Source organism: Sceloporus occidentalis, unplaced genomic scaffold, assembly GCF_023333645.1.
Source record: "Sceloporus occidentalis isolate IW3139 unplaced genomic scaffold, rSceOcc1.0.p SCAF_12, whole genome shotgun sequence".
Taxonomy (NCBI): Eukaryota; Metazoa; Chordata; class Lepidosauria; order Squamata; family Phrynosomatidae; genus Sceloporus; species Sceloporus occidentalis.
Genome location: NW_028316992.1, coordinates 20,018,989 through 20,046,867, shown reverse-complemented (window position 1 = coordinate 20,046,867; position 27,879 = coordinate 20,018,989). Strand labels below are relative to the sequence as shown.

At 37.5% G+C, this 27,879-nt stretch overlaps 1 protein-coding gene across 9 annotated transcripts in view; it reads left to right on the top strand.

The window, feature by feature from the left end:
• The window catches only part of LRRFIP1 (LRR binding FLII interacting protein 1), a 120,749-nt gene extending 96,092 nt beyond the window's left edge, over window positions 1-24,657 (top strand). For 7 of the 9 annotated variants that reach the window (XM_089477955.1, XM_089477957.1, XM_089477956.1 and 4 more), the window contains 6 exons: window positions 1,261-1,431; window positions 2,051-2,143; window positions 6,121-6,213; window positions 8,793-8,885; window positions 10,270-10,411; window positions 11,526-15,020. In XM_089477955.1, the coding sequence (XP_089334081.1) occupies window positions 1,261-1,431; window positions 2,051-2,143; window positions 6,121-6,213; window positions 8,793-8,885; window positions 10,270-10,411; window positions 11,526-13,537 (2,604 nt within the window). In that variant the 3' untranslated portion in view covers window positions 13,538-15,020. Of the gene's footprint in view, window positions 1-1,260; window positions 1,432-2,050; window positions 2,144-6,120; window positions 6,214-8,792; window positions 8,886-10,269; window positions 10,412-11,525; window positions 15,021-17,553; window positions 17,604-19,561; window positions 19,674-20,651; window positions 20,732-21,882; window positions 21,988-23,715 lie in introns of those variants that run through there. The other 2 variants (XM_089477963.1, XM_089477964.1) reach the window with 2 other exon arrangements.
• Window positions 24,658-27,879: the final 3,222 nt, after the last annotated feature.

Genomic DNA, 27,879 nt, shown 5'->3' with positions numbered 1-27,879 from the left:
TCAGTTATATTGCTTTAATGAGTGACATTCTGCCTTTCCTGTCCTTAAACCTTGACTGACATAATTAGACTGCATAAGTGTACAGCACCCCTCCCACACTGTTAAATTATCCACAAAAATCTTAATGCTGAGATGCATCTCAGTGCAGAGAAACCCATCATTCTTCCACAGCATTCCCTATTTGATACTACTTCTGTACGCCATACAAACAAAATTTAGATATTGCACATCCCGAAATACCTTCCCCTCCCAAGTAGCTATGTGAAGGCCTGAAGGAAAAAAAGTGAAATTCCGGGGTGTGTGTGTGCTTTTTTCCCATTTCTGGAAGCCTTTTTCCTGAATAAGTTGAAAGAAATGGATTTTGCAATATTTCTTTTAGAATGAAAAAATAAATGTTTAATGAAAGGTGTTCATACACTCAGTCCTCTTGTATTATTTGTAAAACTTATGCACCAGGTATACATTTAGGTAAGACTATCTGCAGTAATTTACATCACTGTTATTTCTGGTCTTGATTTCCTTTTCTCAATTCATTTTAGGGGAATGATGGCTTTATGTCTGTTTGGCACTGTGAAGGACAAGAAGAGACAGAATAATCTTCTTTGTTTTTACTAATACTGATGTTTTCTTAATGTGTGGCTTGTTTGGTGGAGGGGTTTTTGTTTGTTCTTTTTTGCCGGCTCCTTATAAATTACCAAAAGCAAATTGGTCCCTTTTAGTATAGATCTTCCTTATACTTCAGGATCTTGTAGCTCCATGTTTGGAATATTTTTTCAAAGAAAATTCAATTTGTAGTTGTTTCTTAATTAAACTACCTTGTATCAAACATGAAACTTTTATGCCAAGCTACATTATACATAGTGCATTTTATGTTCCTAAAGTAACAAAATGACTTTCAGTCTCTAAGGAGTGTTCATTCTACATTTCCTTTCATTTTTCTGAAAATATCTGTCCTTACTACCTTTACCCCCCCCCCCCCCAAATCTTTTACCGTGGCATCAAAATGTCCAGAAATTTTACATCTCTACACCCAAGGACGACTGTAAAATGTAATGTGGCTATTAAAACTGGACTTAACAAGAAAGCAAAAAAAGGGAACGTCTTGCTAAACCATAGATCCTTAGCTGTAAGCCCTAGTAAAACTTCTGTTTAATTCCCATTGAAAACATACTTTCAGTGTAGATTCAAAAGTTTTAAAGCAGTTGGACTTGATTTGAAAGCTGAAAGTACTTTTTAATCTCATTTATTTCTCATCTTTAGGACTCCCTAGCTGAAGTTGAAGAAAAATATAAAAAGGCTATGGTGTCAAATGCTCAATTAGATAATGAGAAAACTAATTTCATGTATCAAGTCGACACTTTAAAGGATGCATTGTTGGAACTAGAAGAACAGCTTGCAGAATCCAAGAGGCAATATGACGAGAAAAGTAAAGTAAGTAGCACTAAATGAGAAATCTCATATGATGATCTCATCAGTTTTGTAGAAGAAAAGTGAGTGATTTTCTAAACGTCCTTAAGATAACATTCACCACAGTGACTAGATTTTGTGAGCTCTTAAATCAAGTTTAGTTAAAAGTACCTTGTCCTCAATGGATATATTGCTAATCCATGGCGAGTTCACACATAACCTAGGCATATGAGATGAAGTATGTATCAATACCCTATGGTTTTGTTTGCCTTCCTCCAGTTTCTCTCTAGTTCCCCATCCATCCATCCATCCATCCATCCATCCATCCATCCATCCATCATCAGATAAATGACATCAGTGCAGCCTACTCATATAAATATTTGTGCATTCACACCTTTGGTCAAATGAAAGGCTGTATATGCTTGGGATAGTTCTTGAGTCTCACAAACATTGCTTCTGTGGCTAACCATGATCATAGTTTACATACTGACTTAGCATTTAAGTTTATTAACAACAAAAGGAAAAGAAATGTTACTCAGTGGGAATATCTGGTATATTGAGAAGGGGTAATACTACAACATTCCTACAAAATTAATTTGGTCTTTAAGAAGCCCACAATGATTGTAGAATTCTTACTTTGTAGGATTTTGAGAGAGAAAAACATGCTCACACCATATTGCAGTTCCAGTTCATGGAAGTCAAAGAGGCTCTGAAGCAAAGAGAAGAACTACTTGCAGTAAGTAAAGTCTTAATATTGGCAAACAAAATGTTGTCACCAGTGGATTGTATGCGTATGTATGAAATATAGAGAAGTATCTTTCTAGCTTTAGATTTTTCATAAAAAGTAATTATTCAGGAATTAATTACAATGGCAAGTTTCTATGGCTGGCTTGCCTGGCAATAGAATCAAGAAGCTTTTAGTAGATAATTAGACGTCAAATTCTCATTAGGTGCTGTCCAAACAAAACATCAGCTATGTACAGGGAGAACTTGCCTTTTTATTTTTCATATGCATGTAACCTTTTTCTTTTTTAAAATGTTTAAAATATTGCAGGCTTGCACAATAACTTGGTGTAACTTGTACTCACATTCCAGTGACTGATGTTCTGAATTAAAGAACTGTTTCTTGCCTACCTACTAAAACACTGTTCATGCTGCCTAAAGAGAACTTGTTTACTTTCATTATTTAGAACCCTGGAGTTGACTATCAGAAAAGGAACTGGAAGCATGATTGTTATTGCGTGCCTTCGAGTCATTTCCAACTTATAGCACCTCTATCGTGTAGTTTTCTTGGCAAGTTTGATTCACAGAGGGTTTGCCTTTGCTTTCCTCTGAGACTGAGAGTATGACTTGCCCAAGTTCACCCAGCAGGTTTCCATAGCTGAGTGGGAATTTGAACCCTAGACTCCAGAGTCCTGGCCCAACACTCAAACCTCTACACCATACTGGCTCACACTGGAACCATTACTGGGATGAAAAACCTGGCTAGAGGAATAACAATTGGGAATAGTTTAAATCTTTTAAAATATCTTTATAACCAATCAAACCTTTTTCAAGTGAGTTAGTGGAGTAAGAAGAGAATTCTGGTAATGGTTATACCAGTGGAAGATCCAAAGTACTTGCTTCTTAAATCAGATATTAGTGCAGTAGTACTTTCAATCTGAAAATCTGCAACATCTGTGACTCCTTTTTCCAGCATCTACCTAAAAAAGAGAGTCAAGATGATCTGGATCACTTTAAAAACTGATATCTGTACTCCTATAATCAAAGTAGGATGGTAATGATGACCCACACTTTGACAGCTGTGCCAAAGTTAGATCTGAAGTATTATGGACTTCCTACCAAATGCTCAGATTATCTATTAAAATAAGTGTTAAGAGATTCAGTGAGTGTTAACTGGTATTTATATACTTCTTTGTGGTCTCTATGGCTCACACATAGGATTCCTGTGCTGGCCCAACCTATCTTTGGAAATTTCTAGAGCTAAGATCTCTTTGGTAAAATCCCCACCACCTCCTCCACTGCGCATGCCCTAAATCAGTGATGGTGAACCTATGGCACGCGTGCCAGAGGCGGCACTCAGAGCCCTCTCTGTGGGCACATGTGCCATTGTCCCAGCACAGAGTTTGCCTGAGTTTGTTACTAGAAAGCCAGAGGGACATGGAACTTTGCAATAAATAAGTGGGTTTTGGGTTGCAGTTTGGGCACTCAGCCTCGAAAAGGTTCACCATCACTGCCCTAAATGGTTCCCCTCAAACATCCTCCATTCTCTTTTCTCTGCTGTTGTGGCTGCATTATGGGAAGTTCTTTCAGGAGCTACCGATTCTTTGGCATGTTTCTTCTCCTTGGCTTTTTTCCTAGCCTTTTCTTCATTGAGGGAGTTCTTGAAAAAGTGCCTTGACCATAGGAAGAAAATTCCCTAAACAGACAGCCACTGTGAGTGCCTTCTTTGCTTATTCATGCATTGCAGAGCCTTTTGCCATCAGGCAAATAGAAATAGAGTGTCATATCTTAAAGTCCTTCTTTGACAGTCATCTATTCAGATGTCTGAACTCACCAATCAGAATAGGCTTTTATTTAAGCTTTCAACAGGCTTTGCTTTGTCCTCTGTGGTACCGTCAGCTTAAATATCCACTGCACCGGCGGATCAAGATGGTACCAGGAATGTTTCTCAGTCTCAGCGCTTTTGGACCCACTGGCAGTGGGAGCTTTGATATTGACAGCCTTCAAACCTACCTGAGTGCATTCAAGGTCTGCTATGGTGCTGAAACCCTTGCCATCTGTGTCGCTTCAAGGCTTGTCCATTTCTCATGAATCTGACAAGACTTGCCCTTCTGAAAATTCAGACCATCTGGCCCCACAGGAGAAGCTGAAGCATATCAACTTCCTCTAACTTCTAGAATATGTCAAAGTGTTCAGGGACTTGGAGATCCTTCTCAGTCATCAGGTCCAGACCACCATGGACACTACAATCATTTTTAGTGAACAAGCAAAGGGGCATTCACTTAACTTACCACCCAGTTTGGAAATTGGTACATCCTGGCACTTTAACTAATGGGGAAAGACAATACTGTTGCTGACATCCTCAGCAAGTTCCATTCACAATCTCACAAATGGAAACTAGTTTCCTGATATTTTTCAAGAGATATTCATTCTGTGGGGGTCACCTGATGGTGAACTTATTTGCCAGTACAGACAATCATCAATGCCTTGCAATTGAGCTTGAGTACCACTTCGTTCAAGCCCCTTGGGATATGTGTTTCTTTTCAGCTTGAACCAATTCTCTCCTTTATTCAGTTTGTCCCTTTCCACTAATCACATTTTGTCCCCTTCCAATAATCACCAGGTGAAGATCAGAGACCACAAGGCAGACTGTATCTTAATGTCACCATGGTGGCCTCAGCAACCCTGGTTTGCCATGCTTCTGGATTTGTTTTGGTGCCATTTCCACCGACTTCCTCCTTGTCAAAACCTCTTTACTCAAGCAATGGGTCACATCCGCCATCTGGACCACTTCACTCTTCATCTCATCGATTGACAGATCTCTTCCCAAAGGCACTGTTCATTATTTGTTCAGTACACAGGAAAATTATCAGGAAGTCATACTGTTACAAGTGGATTTCCTCTCCTTCCTGAAGGATATTCATGTGGACTGGCATCAAGTTTCAAATAACCATGTTTTGCAGTTTCTGTCTTCCTTGGCAACTCAGTGATTTTCCCTTTCCTTCATGAATGTATATGATGAAGGCCTCATGGCATTTATATGCCCAAGAGACTTTTCCTCTTGGTATATGCATCTTTTCATTAAAGGCTTTTTTCAGGGGTTTGCAAACCTCCCTGGCCACTCATCACTCCAGCCTAGGTTTTGTGACTGGTTCTCTCTTTGAGCCACTTGTGACTTGCAACTTGAGGCTCCTTATGTGGAAGATGTTATTCGTTGTGGTGATCTCCACAGCTAGAAGGTCAAGTGAACTGCTGCTTTACACATCAACCCACCCTTCCTCCAGTTTCATAAAGATAAGATGATCCTATTTCCTAATCTCCGGTGAATGAGTTACAAAGACCATGAAGATGAAAGGCAGGTTGCTTACCTATAACTGGTTTTTCAATTGGTCATATGTGAACTCACACAACCCCATTACCTCCCCTTTGTTTTACGTTCAAATTCCTTGGTTACTATTCTGCTCTGGCAGATGGGGAACTGAGAATGCTTGAATGAGAACCATGTAGGGCAAGTGTGGTGGACAAGGAGGCAGGGCTTCTACCAAAGAGAGATCTTAGCTGTAGATGTTTCCGAAGAAAGTGTGCACAGGCATTCCATTTACCAGAGGTCACAGATGACCACTGGAAGAACCTTCTCCGACTCCGGTGCCTTTGGGAATGGCTTTGCCTTTGTAGAGTGCTGCTGAGGTAAGCAGGAGATAAGTCTTGCTCTTTGCTCACAGGCCCTCTTGCTACTGGCTAAGCTACAAGATGGCTCTTGCACTCTGTACTACAGGGTAACATAGAGTTTTAGTTTACCTCAAGAGGGAAAGTTTTGGAATTGCAGGGCAGAACCATGGAATTTGTGCAAGTAGGTAGTTTCTTTGTCTTAGCCTACTTTTTTAAAAAAAGTATTTGTTCTTTGTAAATATTGCAACCCTAAATTATTTTCCCCCTTCTGATTAACTCTCTTGTCTGCTTTCTGTCTCTTTGTTTCCTCCTGCATCTCAGGAAATCCGACAGCTGCAACAGAAACAAGAGGGCTATGTCAGGGAAATCTCTGATCTTCAGGAAACAATAGAATGGAAAGAGAAAAAAATAGGGGTAGGATTCACAAACATATTAGAAAATTGTTCATATTTTTGAACAATTTAGAGAATGTTATGAATGCAGAAAAGCTCATTGCCTGGGCTGGGTGCAAAAGTGTGCCTTGTAGAGTGCTGCTGATGTTCTCCTTCACGCACATTAGGGTTTAGTGAATTCCCCATTCTAACTGTAGCTCCATATGCTACGTTGGAAATGTTTTGCTGTGGGGGAGGGTTCATTCAATTTTTTCAGATGCCTAAAAAATAATTCCTATCATTTTGGATAAACTTTGAATTAAATGGCTCACAGTGTAACAAAGTGCACACAGATGCTCTTTTTTGTAAGGCAGTTTTGTGTCCTTTTAAAACTAAGTGGTGGCTACTAAGCAATCTTCCTGAGTAATGAAATTTGTAACTTTAGATTAGAATTCAGAAGCCAGGAACACTGCAATAGGAATATTACAGAACTTGAACAAATATCTTTGAAGTTGCTTAATTTGCATGCTTTGTTCATAAAAGGCTTTGAATTGTATGCTTTCAGATGAATTATGTGTATAATTACAGCGCTTTAGAAATAAAGTTGAATAATAATTTAATAATAATAATAATGAATTGTTAGTGATGATGGTTTAGAATTCTAAGTATGTAATGGAAAATGGGGAGTAGCCCTTCCTACTCACAAGCAATTTTGGCTACAGGTGGCCTGTAGTATTCCATGTTAAACAGTGTCTGCCTAGTAGTGGACAAACATTATTGTCTTGTGGATGCCTATACCCACTCTGCCCTCTTTTAAAGAGTAGATATGTATACTGCTATTCCTTGATCTTGCTCATGGATCACTCTCTTTCAAGAAATTCATTAATAGCAATTTAAAACCAAAGAAAAAAATGCCTGAAGGCAGCTTGTGCCTTCAGTGGGAAAAACCAGTATATAAATAAAGTCAACAACAACCATTGTGGTTTAGATAACAAAAGAATTCAGCAACAGATAATAAAACCAACAAAACTGATCAAGAAATTATCTCAATAAATATCAGAGCTGTCGGGATAACAAACAGAAAAATAGCGATGATGATGATGATGATAATGATAATAAAATCACAAGTCAAAAGAACCATTTTCATTTGGTCCCAGCAGGGATGCATCCCCCAATTTATCATATAAAAACATGAGGAAACATTTCCATATCTACCAACTTGCAGGCTACTGCATTCTGTAGCTTCCTTTCTCTTTTTCATTGCAAGCCTACATATTCCATTCTGGAAAACACCAAAACATGTATTATGAGCAGGTAACCTACAGGGGGAAAGGCTATCAAAAGGCAATCCTAGCCACAGATTCCATCTGGGAATCCAGGAACATTGCCTTACATGATGAACTGGGCCTGTACAGAGGAGATAACCTTCTCCGGGACAGGTATGCCCTCAACTAGCCAGTCCACTGAGAATCCCTCTATCATCAGCTTTGTTTTAGCTTGTTTGAGCATACGTTTATTCACCTTCATCCAATCCTTCTCTGATTGCAAGCATGAATTCAGAGGATTCTCTGCCTAATATGGATTTTAGTCCAAAAAGAAATAGAGTTGGGTGTTGCCAACTCACTGATTATACCTTTTCGTTTTAAAAAACAGCATGAGAAACTAATCTAAACCATGAGAATTCCCACAGGGCAATTCCCGTAGGCAAAAACAACAGCTCACTAGCTCCTCTTTTGGGAACCTGCCTTCTCAAACACCTCTGTGTGGTGTTCCCAGGTTTATCAGGTTCAAATGCTACTCCAGAAAGATATTATAATTGATGCATCAACACCTGCTAAGAGAGCCAGGAGAACTAGTCATGTCTCATTCTCTGTTTCTTTCCCATTGAAGGTTTATTGACCAGGGCAATCAAGGCAGTTTAAGGCAAGAAATTATTACTGCTTCTCACTCAAGAGTATCTGGAGTTGGACAGCTACTACCCTCTCTATTGCCTTTAAACGTCCTATTGGAAACAAGCTAATAGTTTCCCATGTAGGTAGGATCTCACTGTGGCTTAAAAGAGGTGTGACAATTGCTAAAAGAAGATTTTAAAAAAAATAAAAACCCATTATCAAACAGACTGTACTATTATTGCAGAATATAAGCAGTGTTCAGTGCAAGCAGCTGTGGACCCAATTTCAAGTATTTTCTCTGTGTTCTTAGGTGAAATCATCTAAACAGCCACAACTGGAGACAAACTTCCACAGACTCTGTCTTTGGAATATTCTTTGCCCATTAGCCATTAGTATAAAAAGTCAGAATGGTTTCTTCTCACAGTAATGCAACAAGAAATTTGCCCTTGCATTGAGCAGTTCCTGTCTCCACAGTAGTGACATTTGAATATTGCTCAGGCTGTCCAGACATGGTGCACTTATTACTTAGATATGTAAATATCTTTCACAACATGTACAAACACTGGAAATAAAATTGTTTGCTCCTCTTGCATGTAAATCCCATTATTCTTTGCATATCTGAATTCTACTTATTCTTATTGCTAATTTTCCTTATCTTTATTTCTTCCCTTCTTCTTTTTCTCTGCTTGTTGCCTCTTTACTTTCTGCTTGTTCCTAAAAAAAACCTCAGGCATTAGAGAGACAGAAAGAGTTCTTTGATACCATAAGAAGTGAGCGAGATGATCTTAGAGAGGAGGTGATTGTGCTGAAGGAACAATTGAAGGTATGCAGAAACAATGAAAGATATAGTACTAAAAGAAACAAAAATCTGTCTCAGAGAAGAGGTTGGCTAGGGCTAATGATGAGTAATGATGAGTTAATTGTCAAAAATTTGGCAAAGTGAGAACTTACTTGTTTTTTTAAAAGGTTTATTATACGTTACACCTTTCTCTCAGATGTAATTCAGTTTCTTTTAATTAACTAGTAAAGAATAACATTAAATAAAAGCATATCTTGACTGTTTGACTGAGGCCTTAAGACATGCCCAACTTTGTAAATTATGCAATATTGTATATGTTACCCTTATGCCTGTAGAACATTTTTCTGCTTCAAAACAGATTAGCAAAAATGAAAGTGACTAAAATATATACTGGGTTCAGAGCAGAGTGGGTAAGAGTTATCTGTGAAGCCAGTGTGATATAGTTGTTGGAGTGCTGAGTTTGTGAATAAAGTCCCAACTCTTGTTTGGTTATGCACTTGTCCCTCCATATTTGCTAGAGTTAGGGGCACAAGACCCCCGTGAATATGGAAAAACCACAAATAACAAAACCACCATGTTTTTACCTGAGAGGACACCTCTCTAGGAATCTCTAGGTCCTCCAATGCAACTCTGTGGTCAATGTCCAACAGACACTGACCACAGAACTGCAGCAGAGGAGCTACAAATGCCTAGTAGAGTACTATCTCTAGGAATCTCTAGGTCTTTCAGTACAACTTTTAGTTAAAGTTGACTGTAGAGTTGCACTGAAGAACCTATATATTCCTAGAGAGGATATATTGATCAAATCCATGAATAATCAAATCCGCAAATATCAAAGCCACAAATATGCAGGGATGAGTGTACAGTCAGCCCTCCTTATCCATGGATTTGTTATCCATGGATTCAAGCATTTACAGTTTGAAAATATTTTAAAAATACATAAATTCCCAAAAGGAAACTTTGCATTTGCCGTTTTATATAAGGGATAACATTTTCCTGTGCCATTGTATTTAATGGGACTTGAGTATCATTGAATTTTGATACCCACGAAGGGTCTTGGAACCAAACCCTTGCGGATACCAAGCACCCACTGTATATAATTCACTTTAGTTCAGATGTCTTTGGCTAAATCTTACTTTGTCTTCATGAGAAATTAAAATGTTGATGCGAGCTCACTGGAGGGAAGGCAAGGATTTAAGATCAACAAAGAATTATTATTTTTCCGGAGAAGTGTTTGTCTAGCCATTCTGATTTTTTATCACAGTCTTACCAATATATATCATATACTGTTATTATGCCATTGCCTGTATATGCACGTGCTTTGCACCATTTTTGTTTCAGGTCTTTGCTAACAAATTTCATGTCCATGGCACTGTAATGTCACAGGTTTATTTTTTTTCACTTACAGCAACATGGAATAATCCCCAACTCAGAAGTAGCTACCAATGGAGAAACCTCTGGTGGCCTTCATAATGATGGACTATCAAATTCTTCCAAGATGGTTCCAGGCACAAGTCACACCCCTGAGGTACCTGTGGATGGTACACTAGGTAAGTGTTTGCTTTCTGTTATATTTTTTATGGCTACCATTGCTTGAAATCTTCTATAATCTGAACTAACTAATCCTTAGCATGCTGCCTTTTCAATCACTTCTGTACATTTTACTTTTTGCTTAATGCCAATTATCACTTCAAGCAAATTACCTTTTTCTTTGCCTTTAACAGGGGATGTCAAAGTATTTCCTTTTATTCCCCAAGCCCAGAGGAGAAAGTGATATAAAGACATCTTAGCTGTATGACAAGCATGTACACATTTTGTTTAGACAACTGTAATCCACAATGTCATGAGCAACTCTGAAGTTGCTCTCGTCTCCAGCAGCATATGGAGAAAGCACAACAATAAGACTAGAAGCACTTGAGAGTGTCAGATTGGACTAGTAATATACATTTCTAATATTGTTTGTGCTGAATTCCATGTTTTACAGCAAAATACTATCTTTTTTTTAATATTACAGTGGTAATTTTGAAAGGGCTATATTTACCATGAATGCTCCTAATATTTTCCATGGCAATAAAAAAAAAAGTCAAGAAATACTTAAAACTGCCAGGCAGATCTGAAAAGCAAAGGGCAATATTGAATACACGAAGCTTTTTATTATGAGGAAAATGGAGACACTAAATATGTATCATTACAAATATATAGCTGTGAACACTGGAAATGCATGGCTCAACTTATGTTTAAGAAGAAAATAATTTTCATTACCTTAAACTTTTATAATTTTTTTCCTAAGTACATTTTTTAAAAACGAATTCAACTATTTTTTCACCTTAATATATTTAGAATACCAGATGAGGATACCAGTTACCTTGTTCTAGAGAGAGTATTGAAACTGGATCTTTTTATTAGTAAACTTTCTCATCTTCGATGACCATTTATAGATGCAGTGCAGTTGATACTAGGGATGGAGATGACTTTTGCTGATCATCTTACTAATTCAACTGCTGCTTTGCCTTCACGTAATTGGCAAAAGCTGATCTTTCTTAACCAGTTCTTTTGATTCCTTCTCTCTTCTGGGTTTTAAGCGGGGAGGTAAGCACTAAACATAACACAATTAAGCAGTCTCCCTACAATGTGGTCCCTTCAACTTTTTTAATAATCTTTTAGGCAGAGCCAATGAAGTGGAGATGAAAAATGAGAATATGGGGAAAAGAGAAATCTTGCAGAATACTGAGCATGAGGAACACACAGAGGAGACTAAGGAGCAGGAAATTGTACAGGAGTGTTCGGAGATAAAGACGTTGCATGCTGATGAAAAGGCGGAGGCAGAAAAAATCACTGATGACAAAGTTGTGCCAACATTGGTATTAAATAGTGTACTTGAGGAACCAGCTGAAATTCATTCAGAGCATGTTGCAGGAATTGTTCATTCCCCTGAAAATAGTGATGTAGTTGAATTTAGAGTCGAAGGGGGGTCACTTGGTCATACCACAGAAGTGAATGCGTTGGATGAAAATGTTGTAAATAAAACTAGTAATCAAAGTAAAGAAACGGATGTAGGTATTGAGGTTGATGAGACAATAAAAACAGATTTAGAAATGCTTCCTCAAAAACAAAATAAAGAAAAAGAAACAGATACTGTAACTGATGAGGGAGAAGACAACAATAATGAAATATTTCAGGAAGCGCTAGATTTTGTGAATGATAGTCAAATGGCAGTTTCCACTCACTCAGAATCATCAGACTTGGCAGATGATATGCTCACACAAGCATCAGCTATTCATTCTAATACTGAACAGTCAGAGAACAAGATGGTTGAGAGTGATTTGCTTATCAAAGATGGAAGTATTACGATAGCTAACAAAGCACAGTGGGATGAAAATGAGGCTGGTGGAATTGATGGCGAGAATGAGATGGAAAATGTACTTCAACAGCAAGAGAACAAGGCAGATTCTGCAGTAGAGCATATAGAAACACCCTGTGCTGGGGAACAAAGATCAGATAACCTTACCAAGGAACAAAAACAAGTGGAAATGGAAGAATCCGAATCCCCATCTTCAAACACTGATGCATTCAACAAAGAGGAACAAAGTGAGCAACATATGGGAGCAAGTGAAGATAATGGTGGAAAGAACCTTGCTAAAGGTACTGAGCAGGAAGAAACTGTAGTAGGAATTCTGGATGAAAATGTATTTTCTGAGAAAAGCGATAAGCAAAATACCATGATAGAGGTTCAAACAGAAGACACTGTTGTAGATAGTGTTAAGCACAATGAAGAAAAGAGGTTAGAGCTAGAGGATGACTCTGGAAAATGCAGTGAAATAAAACCAGAATGTATAAATGCTGGCAAAGCTCTGGGCGACATCCCAACAAAACATGAAGAAGGTGTTGCTGATAGTCAAGATAATCAAACACCTACAGACGAACAAAGAACAGAAAAACAAGATGACAGTATTCCAGAAGTGGATGTAGCTGCAAGTATGGTAATAGAAGATGTTGAAGATGTATGGAGGGAGAATGAAGAGGACACGAATCACAGAAAAACAAAAGAAAAAGTTACAGAAGTTTTGCCAGATGTTGAGGCTGCTGATCTGAAGTCTGAGAAAGCTGAATTCGGTGATCAAAAGAGAGAGCCTGACAGTGAAGAAGAACGTTTGGAAGAATATCATGAAGCGTCTGATTTCAGTGAGTCTTCTTTCGGAGAACTAAAAGATACTGAAAGAAATGAAAACCAGGGTAATGAACTGGAGACAAATAATCACAAAAAACAAGAGACACTCGGGACTGCAGAAAGTGCATTGCACCATGAAGCCTATGACAACAAATGTAGAGAGAAAGAAAGACTTGCTGGAGAAGATAAAAAGGAAAACACCTCCCAAATCTCAGCAGATAAAATGGGAAGTGAGAACATGTTGACTGAAAGCAAAAATACACAGCAGCAGAAAGAAGCAGAACCTTTGCAAACTGATACTTCCATTGCTGAGCCACCAGAGGCCCAATGTGAGATGTTAGAAGACACCCACAAAAAGACATTAGACACAATCAGTTCAGAACAAATTGCTGAATATACATCAGAGCAGTTGGAAAAGCTAGGGGTAGCTGAGTATGAAAACCAATTGGATGCACAGGTGGGTAGGAAGGGTAAAGGTAAATCTCGGGAAGATTGTGTTATATCATAACTTTAGAGCCAAGTTATCATTGCATATTATACACAGCCATCTGATATGTTACAAAGCAAAGGCACTTTTATATAAAAGATTAAAGACACTGTCTAATTTGTAATCTTCATCAATAATAAATGCATATGAACGTTTTTGTACCTCTCAGGTTTACTCACTGTTTATTGTAACTAAACAAAGCTATTAATAATACTAATTCCTAATGAAGTGCTTCTTAATTTGCCACCAAGATGACAATATAATAGTTGATCTTTTCAGTATTTTAATGACTGCCAGGATTTGAAAGTTATTAGGAACTGATCACTTGTAGGAAACATACTAGTTAATGGTCAGACACATTCACATTTGACCCCATTTCTTACAAAGCACTGTAGCTTCAACATCCTTTTAAAATGCTGATAGTTTGTTGGAAAGTAGTAAAATTGTATCTTGTGCATGTATCTTGGTACATTCCAAATTAATGTCACTCGTATTGTCAAAAGATAGTTAGCTCAATATAGGAATTTTATTAATGAACAGAATTTGTATATGAGGAACTCAGCATAACAGGCCTTCATTGGGCTGGATAAAGAGCAATCTGGTTGCACTTAAGACTCCATTGAAATCAATAAAAAGTGCGACTCATAATAGCTTTTCATATTGATTTCTGTGAGACCTAAGCTAGACTGGCTTGGTTTTGATCCAATCCACTAGCCTAAATCCAGTTATTCATCCCAACTAGAGTTGAATCAATGGGGACTTGGTAAGCTGATGCACATATATAAGTTCCATTGATTCAGTGGGTTTGGTCTAGTTGGGACTGACAAATGGATTTAGGCCATTCTGTTTAACATAATCTTTATTTTTAAAAATATTTTTGGGAAAGTTTCAGTTCATGTCATGCTTAGTTATTTTATCAAGTAATGTTTAGTGCAAATTGTAATAAACCAAATTATTTTCTTAAGAGTTTATATATGATATGTTACATTTTCCCCCAGAGCAATAGTTGTACATGAATTTTTTCTTTCCTCTTGAAAATGTACCTCTTCATCTGTGCAGGAATGTAGACAAATTTGAATGTCTCAGATGCCTTAATTATTATTTAAAAGCACAAAACCAAAGATAATGGCAACTGCTGTACTATGCATAAAATTCCTCTTTAACCGACTGCCTTAAAAATCAACATATAAATTGATTTTAAATTTGCTAAAATAAATATTGATGTTTCTCATGTATCACCATGTGTTATTTCCTTATGTGTACTAACTAGGAATATCTGTATTGTACAAAGAAATATTTTAAATATTAAAATCAAGAGATGTAAACCCTGAAAGTCATAGAAATATAGTACTGTAACAAATTTAAAAAAAGTATTCCTTGTATTCTGGTAATAAAGCACAAAAAGAAGAACAAAGTATATGTTATGCACATTAAGTTGTATATAGTAGAAATAAAATTTTATACTGTAAAATTTATACTGGTCATAAAGCTGCTTATAATCAAATGAATCCTTTTCCTGATGTTTTTATTTGAACTTATTTAAACATTGCTCTTAATGATATCAAGCTGCCTTTATCTTTCCTATTTATTGCTTTCTTAAATATTGTAGCTCTTTACAGAAACAAAACCTAGAGCCAGGACTCTCAAAAGGATTTAAAATCATCAATTTTGAACTTAAATAATGAGATACTTTCTTCGAGAAATGGTTTTCCATTTCGGCAGCCAAGTCATAAAACAGCATTAATAAGACATGGTGGACAAGAGCATTCAATTTGAATGTCCAGAATGGTTTCAAGAGTAAATGTGTGAAAAGGACAGCACTGGGCTGCTGCTCCAAGGGACTAGGTCAGGAACCAGTGGATTCAGATTACAAGAAAAGAGATTAGGAAGAATTTTCTGGGAACAGACTGCCTTGGAGGATGGTGCCATCTCTTCCATTGGAAGTCTTTAAACAGTGGTTGAATGGCCATCTCTTGAAAGTGTTTTAACAGTATTCTTGCACAGCAGAAAAACATATACCATTTGCCTTGTTCACAAGCTAGCATCACTCATGCCCAGGGTCTAGCTGCAAGAGATTGCATCACAAAATAGTCACTACCATGTGGTTGCAATTACTATATGTAGAAATAGGTTTCTGTGGCCAGTAAATATTTAAATTCTTGATTGAAGTTATGTTATTGACTATCTGGACTCTATCTATATGTAAAAATCCCTAATTTGTGTCGGCGCAGCACTATTTTGCCAGTGGATCAGAATGACTTCTGAAGCCTAAAGATACTATTTTCTAATCATTTCTAAAGTTATCATCGTCATTGTCATCATCATCATCTCTCTCTTGTGTAAAATAATTTTGCTGTTTACATTTCTGAAACCATTTAACCTGTTAATCATTTTTTGCACTACAAATAATATATATCTGCAAAGTTTTCAAATGCTACGTACACTTTATTTTATACACAAGGACTACAAACATGGCTTTCCTAAATAATGGGAGTGCAGGTTGTTTTGTTTACGTACGTAAAATATTTCTGCTTCTACTATGCAAAGGGCCATACAAACTCAATGATCTAGCTAAATCCAACAACAGCTATTTATTTATTGGTTTTTGTGGGTTTTTCGGGCTATGCGGCCATGTTCTAGAAGAGTTTATTCCTGACATTTCGCCAGCATCTATGGCTGGTGTCTTCAGAAAAGATTCTCCAAAGATGCTAGCCACAGATGCTGGTGAAATAATAAACTCTCTTAGAATATGGCCACATAGCCCAAAAAACTATGGATGCCAGCCATGAAAGCTTTCAACTTCATATTTATTTATTGCACTTATATTTGACCTACTCCCAAAGTAGATCCTCTGAAATGGTGGAGTTTACATAAATGTTGATTTACCATCCAGCAATAGATTCAGTGAGTCTGCTGTGGTTGGGAGTAGCAAGTAGATCGAAGTCAACGGCAAGAATAAGATTTCTTGGTTTGCGTCCCTTTCCCCCTTACAGCCGCATACACATGCCATACCTGTTCAAAGTAGGAAGAGGTTCAGAGGGAGGGACAGAAAGGAGAAGTCCACCCAGGGAACTTAGGATGTTGTACCTTTTATTATTTCTATGCTATAACAAATAGTTTGTGGTGAAATGTGTAAAAATCTGAGTATCAGAGAGCACCCCTTTCTGAAGAATAAGCTTCCTGTGCAGTGTCCTATTATGGAGCCATTATTTTTGTGTGAAGGGCTGTTATTGCAGTGGGAAAGCAAAGTTTTTGGCTATGGCACAATTAGTGGTTGCGGGAGACAGGGGGAAAATGGTAACATGCTGTGAATGTCATGTCCATTAAATGGCTGAGATTATCGTTGCATCAGTTTTATTTTGTATTTGGTTTCAAACACAGGATATATGATGGGAACATAGACTTTATATGTACCTTCTACCGTTTGTACCTTTTGTTTCATATGGTGAGAAAATGAATACTTTTGTTTTAGACATCCTAAACTTTTAATACTATACTGTACTAGCAAATGGTTTCAGGTGGGACCTCTTCTGGATTTGAAAAATGCACATTAAAATGCCTCTCGGTCAGGAAAATGCAAAGCTAGTCTGTGCAATTTCATAATGAAAATAAAATGACAAATGAAGACGAGAGTAGAGTTTCTAAGCTATGGGGCTCATTTTTAAAATGTGTTGTTGATGTCTTCCTAATGTTGTTAAAATGTAAAGACCTGTGAGATTTTTGTATTCCAGTGTTTTGACCCTAGAATCCCTGCATGCTAACCTACAGTAGAAGAATAGCCACTTTGCATGCAGCTGGGTGCTTCTACTGAAGTGACAAGCATGCTTTGTGTGAGACTGGCATAACTTCCCTTGGCCGAAACCCTTTCCCAGTCCTGTTTGTGACCTCCTTTACCGTGGTATGTGCATAACTTCATTTATCATTAGTTCAACTAACTATCATTCTTTCTTTTTAAAAATCATATACATAATCTGGACATCTTTCACTTAACAAGATCAACACTGAATGCTCCGTATCTTTTTTTCCCCACTTTATAGACACTAGATTGAAAAAGCTTATTGATGAACGAGAATCTTTACTTGAACAGGTAATCAAAATTTTAATATCAAGTATTAGGGAGGGTTTTTTTTTGGGGGGTAGTTTTTCCTGTGTATTTTAAATCTGATTTACAAAGTCACCTTTTCACCATAAAGATTTCAATATAAAGAAATGGTTCTATCAAGCCATACAAGAACACCTCACCAAGGAAAATTTGCTCTTGGATGTGATGATGGAAATTTTAAGGTTGTTTTTGTTGTTATGGTACCTGTATCAAATGTTCTGGTGCTTGCTTTTTGAAAATCCATGTCAGCAGATATTCTGAAAGGACAGAGACAAGCCCTGAAAAATACATGTGTATAGGGAGCTCCTGCTTATCTGATGGGTTAGGGACTGGAGAACTGTCAGAAAATAGAATTGATTGAAAAGTCAAAGTTCCAAGGTTTTTTAGCTTCCAAATGCAATTTGGCTACTGAAAATGTAAATAACACAATATATATAACTTTTGATTGCTTGCAGAAGCTTAAACACATGCACAAGTGCATACAAATGTTCCCCAGTGAGCCTTGTAGGCGAGAAGAGCTGACAAAAGAGCAGAACCCTTATCAAATTAATGGAAGTTACATGTAATTTGCAAGCACTGAAAGAGAAAGTCATTGGAAAGCAAGGCGTCAAAAGCAGAGGAAGCCTGCATTTATACCTGAGACTGTACTTGGGTAGTCTGTGCAGTGGCTTTCATGCACAAATACCTGCATGAAGTACCCTGACTTGTCACTTTGCAGTTACCAAGCGAATTCTTTCTGCAATTCTGGAATGGCATGGTAACTCTAGAGTAATGCAGAATGTTACATGCTTTCTGACCTGTTTCTTGGGGTGGAGGTGACAGGATGCCAGTAGCTATGCTCCCTCCATCTTCAGCATCTCACACAAAGCACTCCAGAAGATTATCTTTAAAAATATTGTTTAGTTATGATGCCATACTCTAGGTAACTAGTGTAATAAATTTGTTAAAGTTTCTTACAAGCTTAGTTGACTTCATAAATTTTGACAGCAACCCTTAAACTGTAAAGATAGATATAATAGGCTAAACTTAGTAAAGATAAAGGTTTTCTCTTGACATGAATGTCTAGTAAGCTACTGTAGGGGTGATGCTTATTTGTGTTGCTAAGCTGAAGAGCCAGCGTTGTCCAAAGACGACATTGGTGGTCATGTGGCCAGCATGACTGCACCAAACGCTGTTACCTTCCCGCTGAAGTGGTATTTCAAACTGCTAGGTTGGCAGAAGCTGGGACTATGATGGGAGCTCACCCATCATTCCAAGTTTTTGGAGCAGTGACAGAAGGACCTCCGGGAGGTCACCACCAGTCTGGTCTTTCCTATGTGTAACACTACTAGATAGATATCAGGGCTCATGCAAATGCATCTTTCATAAGGGCTCTCTCCTCCTCCATGAAATCTTGACATTATCATCCCTACCTACAGATTATCTGGCTGCTTATCCATGTATGTATGTGATGCTCCAAGACTACAATGAAGGGGGGGGGGGGGAAGAGTTGCTTACCTGTAACTGTGGTACTTGGAAGGGTAAACCCACCCTTTGTCCTGATTTATACACACACACACACACACACACACACACACACGTTTGGGTGTCATCTTTTTTCACATTATTAATAATAATAATACGGAAGTTGCTGCGGAAGTTACTGGGAAGTGAGTGGGAACAGTGGAAGCTGTATCCTTAAAGATGATGCAGTAGATCAGGAGGATGGGATTCCCACCAAACCTTAGCTCCAGAACATTCCACAAAAGGCACAGAAACCTCATGTATGGATGCATACATGGCCACTCAAAGAACCAGTTACAGGTAAGCAGCATGTTTATCCGTTAGGGTGTGCCAGCTTATGGTAGAAACTTCAAAAAAAAACATTAGTCCTTTAATGATGTTAGTCATATCTTGTTTTGTTTATTTTTCAATAAGTTGATTCAATTTTCTTTGGCTTTCAGATTAAAAAATTAAAAGCACAACTGGAAGAAAAACAGAATAGTAAAATGGAGTCTATACATTTGGAGGATGAAGTCCTAGAAAATGGCACAGAGATACATGTTGATCTCCAAAGTAAGATTTATCCCCAGGTTGAAGAACATTAATTGTCAGTGACAGTAGCTAACTTTCCCCACTACCACAATGAATATATCAAATAGAATTAAACTCTGTTACATATTACACCAGCATGACACATGTAAACTTAACAACGCCTCCTCTAAGCTGTCACTCTAGATACCCATGGCCTCTGCAAGACCGCTGCACTTTTATTTATTTATTTAGTTAGTTATACATACAGTCAGCCCTCCTTATCCACAGATTTTTTATCCATGGATTCAAGCATACATGGCTTGAAAATACTCCAAAATAGTATAAATCTTGATTTTCCATTTTATATAAGGAACACCATTTTGCTCTGCCATTATATTTAATTGGACTTGAGCATCCACAGATTTTGTTATCCACTGGGCGGTCCTGGAATCAAATCATAGTGGATAACAAGGTCCCACTATAGATGTGCGCATAGTTTAATAATTCTGTTAGGTTGATAATTATGTTTGTGGTATGGCTGAATATGTTCATAATTCCATTCATGGTATGGTCAAAGGTAACCAGTACACATATTCTCATGAAGACTTTCTAATTTGGAAAGAAATGTTGATTTTCAGTTGTTGACTTCTAGGTTGCAAGAGTGGGTCTCAGATATCTGATTTCCTTAGGCGGCTTGTAATGAATATTCATTATAATAAAACAAAAGGAGTTCTGATTTTGATTCTAATATAAAACAGAAAATGATCAGCTTCCATTACGGAGATTAAAAAAAAATCAGGAGTGGACTTTACTGGGGGAGTTTTATGAGCCACTAGAATCTTAGAAATGTCAGGTTTGTCATTGAGGAAGCAGTGGCAATTGAAGAGTCATTGCACGTTTTTAGACTCTGGCTAAATTGCAGCATATTTATTTTGATTTCCCAGGATATTGTAGGACAGAAATTTCCTCAAGTTGTTCTGATGAGTTATGAAGTATTGTTTTATTTTTAATCTTTTTCAGGAGATGCAAATAGACAAATCAGTGACCTCAAATTTAAACTTGCAAAGTCTGAACAAGAAATAACAACACTGGAACAGAGTGTAAGTTTATGATGTATTCTAACATTCTTCAGCTATTCGTATATATTGGTGTTTATCTAAAACATTTTGAAAGGGAACTCAGGCAACGGCACTTCATCTTGTATTGAAATTAGTGTGTATTGTTTATATATAGCCAGCCCTCTGTATTCTCAGATTCCTTATCCATGGATTCAAGCATCCACAGCTTAAAAATATTATCAAACCTTGATTTTGTCATTTTATATAAGGGATAACATTTTACTATTCATTGTGTTTAATGGTAAACATCCACAGATTTTGGTATCCACGGTGGGAGGGGGGATCTGGAACTAAACTCCCAGTGGCCCATTGTGCCTATTTTAAACATTTATCCATAAATAAAATGTAATTGGTCCCGAAATTCACTGACATTTTATGGCATGTTGTTGCCAGATAGCAGTGACTGCTACCAGGACCTAAGCAATTACCAGGACAAGACCTCATAGAAAGGTTATTGAGAGGCTGATGGTTTGGGGTTGTTTCTAGAAAAATACTATAGAAACATTTTTTCAGAATGTTATCTTATGCAGAGTGGCATTTGCTTTTGTGGGATGCAGTGAGCATTCATATTGTGCAAAGGTTTGTCTAGCTGTTTTCAAATTCCTTGCCCAGGTAATTACAAATCTAGTAGATTATACATGCTAAAATATAAATACATCGTTTTGCAAAGCTGCTCTATTTTTCTAAGCCAGTGATTTCCTCTGATTTTTCAGTCAGAAATTCTGTTCATGTAATACTGGGACTTCTAGGCTGTTTCTGAATCCATATCAAAGTGCTAGTCTTGATCTTTCATAGTCACTGTCTGTGGCCAGACCTGTGTGCCGAAATGTATACTGAAGTCACCATCAGGGGCTCAACTCCACCGTTTCTCTGGAGTACAGCAGGATATTGAGAAAATGTGTTTCTGTAGTAGCATCCCAGTTCTGGAACTCTCTTCCTAGAAAGGATCACCCAAGGATTGATTCACTTGGGTCTGGTGTCTTGCTGGTAGGAGGAGGCAAAGACTTTCTTGTCTCCTGTGGCTTTTAAACTGTTGTTGATTTATTTTATTCTGGTTCATATATACATTTTATGCTGCACTTGCGGACCAAATGCACTAGTTCTACCTTAACAGTAAGTTTCCTTCCTGCCAGGTAATGCGACTGGAAGGTCAAGTTGCTCGCTATAAAACAGCTGCAGAAAATGCTGAGAGAACAGAAGATGAGCTGAAAGCAGAGAAACGTAAACTCCAAAGAGAGGTAATCAGTACTAGTAAATAAAATGTTAAAAATTAATACCAGAAATATTTGCACAAGATTAACCATTGTCCCTCTGGTCAATGAAAACAAAGTTTAATAAGCTTCTAAGTAGATATAAAAATGCATGGAATTACTTTAGTGCCAAGAAACAACGTCACCCGAACATTTAAGATTAATTTTAGTTGCGTAGCCCTAGTGTTGGGAAAGAGCCTACAGACAATCAATTCTCCTCCTCTGTTGGATGTTTAGTGGAGACAATGGAGTAAGTGGCCTTTTGTTTTCATATTAGAATAGCAGGAGGCAGGTGATGGGAAAGATCCCCACAAAAGACCCCAAAGAGCTGCTGCTATTCAGACTTCAGTTGTAAGGGAATCTGAGCACAAACAAGTAAAGACTAACATGAAAAATCTACCACTCAGGTAACAATGCAAATATTTACTGCTCTTATGTTTACTACTAATCGGTCTAAGTCATTAGCTATCAAGTATAACAATAACCTTTTTATAGTTGAAAAAGAATGGCATTTAAACAATATGTTCTCTGACTCCATTTAGCAAATAAGCTTACTGCTTATGTTTATATAACGTCAAATAATCTCAAAGCAACCAGAATGTAAACCAGTGGTTCCCAACCTGTGGGTCGGGACCCCTTTGGGGGTTGAATGACTCTTTCATGGGGTTCGCCTAAGGCCATTGGAGAACACCTATTTAATTACAGTTATGAAGTAGCAATGAAAATAATTTCATGGGTTTGGGTCACCACAACATGAGGAACTGTATTAAAGGGTCGCAGCATTAGGAAGGTTGGGAATCACTGATGTAAACCATATCATCCCTAAAATTTAAAAAATACCATCAAGGAAACAATCATATATTAATAGAGTACAATGTCCAATAATTTTTAAAAGGACGTGAAATCCTTATGATTATTTTTTAGATGGAATAACAGAATATTGTTTTAATGCCATTATTGTTCAACTCTATAAAACCATAAAAACGTTACTGTTATATTTGATACTCAATTAGTAGTGAATATATGCAATTAATAAGAACAGTAAATATTTACATTATTTACTAACATTTAAGTGAGTAGTGTATAATTAGTACCAGACTTTCCTTGTTAGTCTTTTGAGTTACTTGTGCTGGTAGTGGCTGGGAAATGGATTGGTGGACTTCCAGCTGTTCTAATCTTTTTAAACTTTATTGTCTATGTATAACTCTAGACCTACATAATTAAAAATAAATACTGGGGCATCAAGGGGAACGTCTGGGGCTCAGGTATGCCTGGAGACAGGAGGACTAGAACAACTGAGCTGGAGGGCTATTGGTTTGATTCCACAAAAAACAGCTTCATATGTTTATATATTAGTGTTTGCTTTCCCCATGTTGTTTTGTGAGAATCAGTATATGGATGGCCCACTGAACTACAAGCTGGAAGATCTTAGCTTCATCATGTAGATTTGAGCAGTCCCTTGTGGGTTGAATATTAATGGTTCTTTGTGGTCTCTGGGGCAGACAAATACAAATCGCTAAAGCTCCTGGCTTGTGAGATGTTACTCTGAACAGGCACAGATCCCAACTATGTCACTGCACAGAAGATACCTTGAAATTTAACTTTCCTAGTCCTTAAAATTGGAATAAATGTTGGTCACACTGCTCTCGTCAAGATGAACGAAAGAATGCTGCTTCTTCCTATACCTGAATTTGAGTTTCTTTTTTTAATTTTCAGCTTCGTTCAGCATTAGACAGAACAGAAGAGCTTGAAGTAAGCAACGGCCATCTAGTTAAACGGCTAGAGAAGATGAAAGCCAATAGGAGTGCTTTACTCTCCCAGCAATAGAAACCAACTTTTAATGAAGACTACTTGACTGAATAAACAACAATGCTGCCGAGGCTTATGTCTGTACCTGTTTGGGATGCTTTGTTTCATGCCTTCTGAGAGCAAAAAAAAAAAAGTCCAAACACATGAATCCATTTTGCCGTGTGCCGCCGTACATCAAATGAGGTTCTGCCTGCACAGTCAAACCTTCTGCACTATATGCGTAAAAGTAGCTGCTCCAAATGCCTGTCTTTGTAGATGACCTTCCATGCTGTCCTCTTGAAACGCATGCAGTGCAGTACAGTACCTGTATGCTATTTAAAAAGCACACTGGGCATCCTATTAGCTCCTCAACCAGAAAAGTACGGCAGCTGGCTGTTGACATTCTGAGAATGATATCGAAGGGTTGTTTGTTTGTTTTTTAAAATATTAAACTGGAACTTGAATTCCATTCCTGGAAATTAGTGGCAAAAGTGTGACTATAAATGTCAGACGTCCTCGTATGGCAGTGTCTGCAACTGTAGCAAAGAGCGGTAGTGTTTTCATAGCAGCCTCCTCATTTACAGAACACTGTGGAACCACAAGCCATTATAAAGCAGAAGTCCTTCAGCGGGAATCATGGAAGAAGATGGTCTTGGAAGCAAAAGTGACCTTAAATGACTTTGCCAATAAAAATTAAAGGTTATGGAGGGATTTTGCACCTGTTCAATCGTAAAACTATTTTATTTCAGGGTCAATAGGCAATAGCTTCACTTTAAAAAAAAAAAGAACAGCTTTTTATTTCTATTTAATCCCCATATTTGGAATTTTAAGTAAATGACTTGTTATAAAGGATGTAATGTTGCAAAAAAATAAAACTACAATCCCATGTTTTAAAAGCTGTATCTTCCTTTATGTTACAATACACACTAATAGTACTACATGCACTATTAGCTTTTATCAGTCTACTATAGTAGTAATCAGCCATTTTTCTAAAAATAATTCTCGTTCTTCCTTCAACTGTATTCTCTTTTCTTGGAAAGACAGAATGCAACAGGAAAAAAAATGATGCCCTGTTGTCCAGAAATTGAACAAGGTCTCCCTGACATGGAGAAGAGGCAACAATCAAATTTAAGACCAAATTTCAAAATACAAAGTATTCCTAAATGGTACCAGGTACTGGCCATCCTAATACAACCCACTGCATTTCTTAACATTTTTAGCATCTACCCAAACTAAGAGATTTCCTAGCACCATTGATTATCAATTTTTTTTAGGATGGGAGATACATTAATGTGGTAATTGGTAACTAATTAGTGGGGATTGGATCCATGCTGGTAGAAGCATCCAGGGCAATGGTTCTCAGTGGTGCTGGTGATGGGGTGCTGCAGATGTTTTGGGGCTTCAATTTCCAGATGTTCCAGTCAGCATGGTCAGTGCTGAATGATTTTGGGAGGGGAAGCCTAGCGACAACTAAAGCCTTCCTAGTTGACAACTAAGAACCTAGGATATGTACCCACCAACGGAAGGAGGAAGCAACTTCTGCTTGACTTTCTCCACAACTCTTGCCAGATCCATTTTTAAAAATATATTTAAATGAAATATACAATTTATCAGTATTACTACATTTCAGATCAGTTCTTCATTCTAAATTACCCTTCATCCCTTGCGATCCCAAAATTGTAATAAAGAAACTGCTTTCCTGTCAATCCTCTTACCGTTACCGTTTTCCTTCTAAAGCAATGTACATTATTAATGCTGTTTATGATGTTCACCAATTATTATTCCAAAATTTGACTTGTTCATTAGGTTTCAATCCAGTATTCCTTTGACACATAAAACTTACAAATGGCCTCTATAGATTGTAAAATATGTTTTCTTTTATATCTCCTCTTGCTAATGTAACATGTTAACTTCTCTGAGACAACAAACGCTCATATCCTATTTATCCAGTTCTGTACTGATAAGACCACTTGACAGATCCTTAAACCTTCTGAGATCCTGATCTGAAAGGCTGGGAGCCCCTTAACAATGACAGAGATGGAGATTTCAGAGGAAGAGGCAGCATGGAAAAAGTCAGGGTTCTTCCCTTTCTACTAGCAAGATTCCTCCAGAGGACTGAAAGCTTTCTGCGGACAGAAAGACCCCTTCTGTTTATGGATGGCAAAGACTGGACCCAGTTCCAGGATCTACAGAAGTTTTATTTCAATTCATTCAAGAAAGAGTGAGGAAGCTAGAATTTAAGAAAACCTAGTACCACAAAACTAACTGAACTACTTCTTTGTTCTTTACCAAACAGAAACCCTTACAGCTTTAATGATTTAGGGGACAGCAAGTGTTAATTTAAATGCTGAATCAATGTATGCTAAAATGTGTGAACCTTACATTATACAGATGTGTGAAATGGTGTGCGCACACACACACACACAGAGATACATATATGAATGAACTCTAAACATAAGAGATTACCGCACTACACTCTTATAGTGCTGCGATTCAATTTTAACTGCTCTCTGGCTGCCTCCTGTGGAATCCTGGGATTTGCAGTTGAGGGAGGGGCATCTATATTATTCTCAGCCAGAGAGCTTTTAAACCTCACTGAACTACAAACTCCAGAATGCCACAGAGCAGTTAAAGAGGAATAGAAGCACTATAAGAGTGTAGTGCAGTAATCTCCAGAGTCTGCAGTAAAGCATATTGTTGTTGTTGTTGGTGGTGGTGGTGGTTTTTTGTGGCCACAAAATTATTCTTGCACTTCAATTACCTTATGATGAATGGCCAGGCATGCATTTAAGAGGGAGTCCTATTTATTTAATCTGAAAATCTACTTTAATTGGATTTTTAAAAAAAACAAATGTGCACTTGCACCATTCTGTTTGCTAGAGGACAGACAGAGCAAAGAAAAGGGAATATGGTAGAACCTGTGATTTCCTAGCTTTGCTATCCCAGCTTCAGTCTTTCACCTTACCAGATACAAAGATAATACTTAACTAGAATAGGAAATGTATTTGCCCTGTGTACTTGGGATGTAGAACAGACATGATTCTACTGGCCAGAGAAGAAAATTCAGGCTAGATTGACCAATGGTCTGATTTATTGTAAAGTACTTACATAACAAGAAGAACTTTCATTGGACAAGCTACGGACAGGATATTAGTATACAGTGGACCCTTGTTATACGCTGGGGTTTGGTTCCAAGATCCTCCGTGTATAACAAAATCCGTGGATGCTCAATTCCCATTAAATATAATGACATAGCAAAATGGTGTCCCTTTTATAAATGGAAAATCAAGGTTTGATATTTGAAATTTATACTTTTTTTGAACATTTTCAAACCGTGGATGCTTGGATCTGTGTATAAAAAATCTGTGTATAAGAAGGGCCGACTGTATTTAAAATTGGAAAAGTTGCTCTTGGTTAGACAAATGAGGAACAATGAGAGAAGGCAATTAACTGGCCACTGTTTCCTTGCTCCAAAACCTCAGTGTGTCAGATCCAAATATGTGCTCCTTCTGAATAGACACAACACCTTGAAGCATACAGCAGGTATGGGGATCTGTTGCCTTCCAGGTTTGGATCACAACTCCCATAACCTTGGTCACTGGCTATTCTCACTAGGGGTGATGGGAATTGCGGTCCTGCATCTGGAGTTGTCCACCCCAGGTTTATAGGAAAGTGGTATAACCCTATAACAAATATGGCCCTGAGCCATGAATTTTTTAGGAGAGTGAGTTGAAGTACCCTTCAAAAAGCTTGAAATTGTTGTTGTTGTTTTAATGGAAAGTCAGTCAACAATGCAACTTTACAAAAAGTATAATCTCCAGTTTCATTTTCAATATTTACTGCACATCAAATAGTTCTACTTATTTCCTAATACCCTTAACATGTTTCTTACCACACGACCTTCAAAGCTAACACAATTGCTGTATTATTGTGTAAGTACTATTATAGACTTCTTTTGCTAATACTATCTATTGCAAGTTTATATTGCATCCTGTGGATATAGATGGAAGTCCTAATATGAATTTAAAAAATAAGTTTTGGTTTCATATCAGACTGGATGACTTTTCCAAATAAACATTTCAAAGGAGAAAG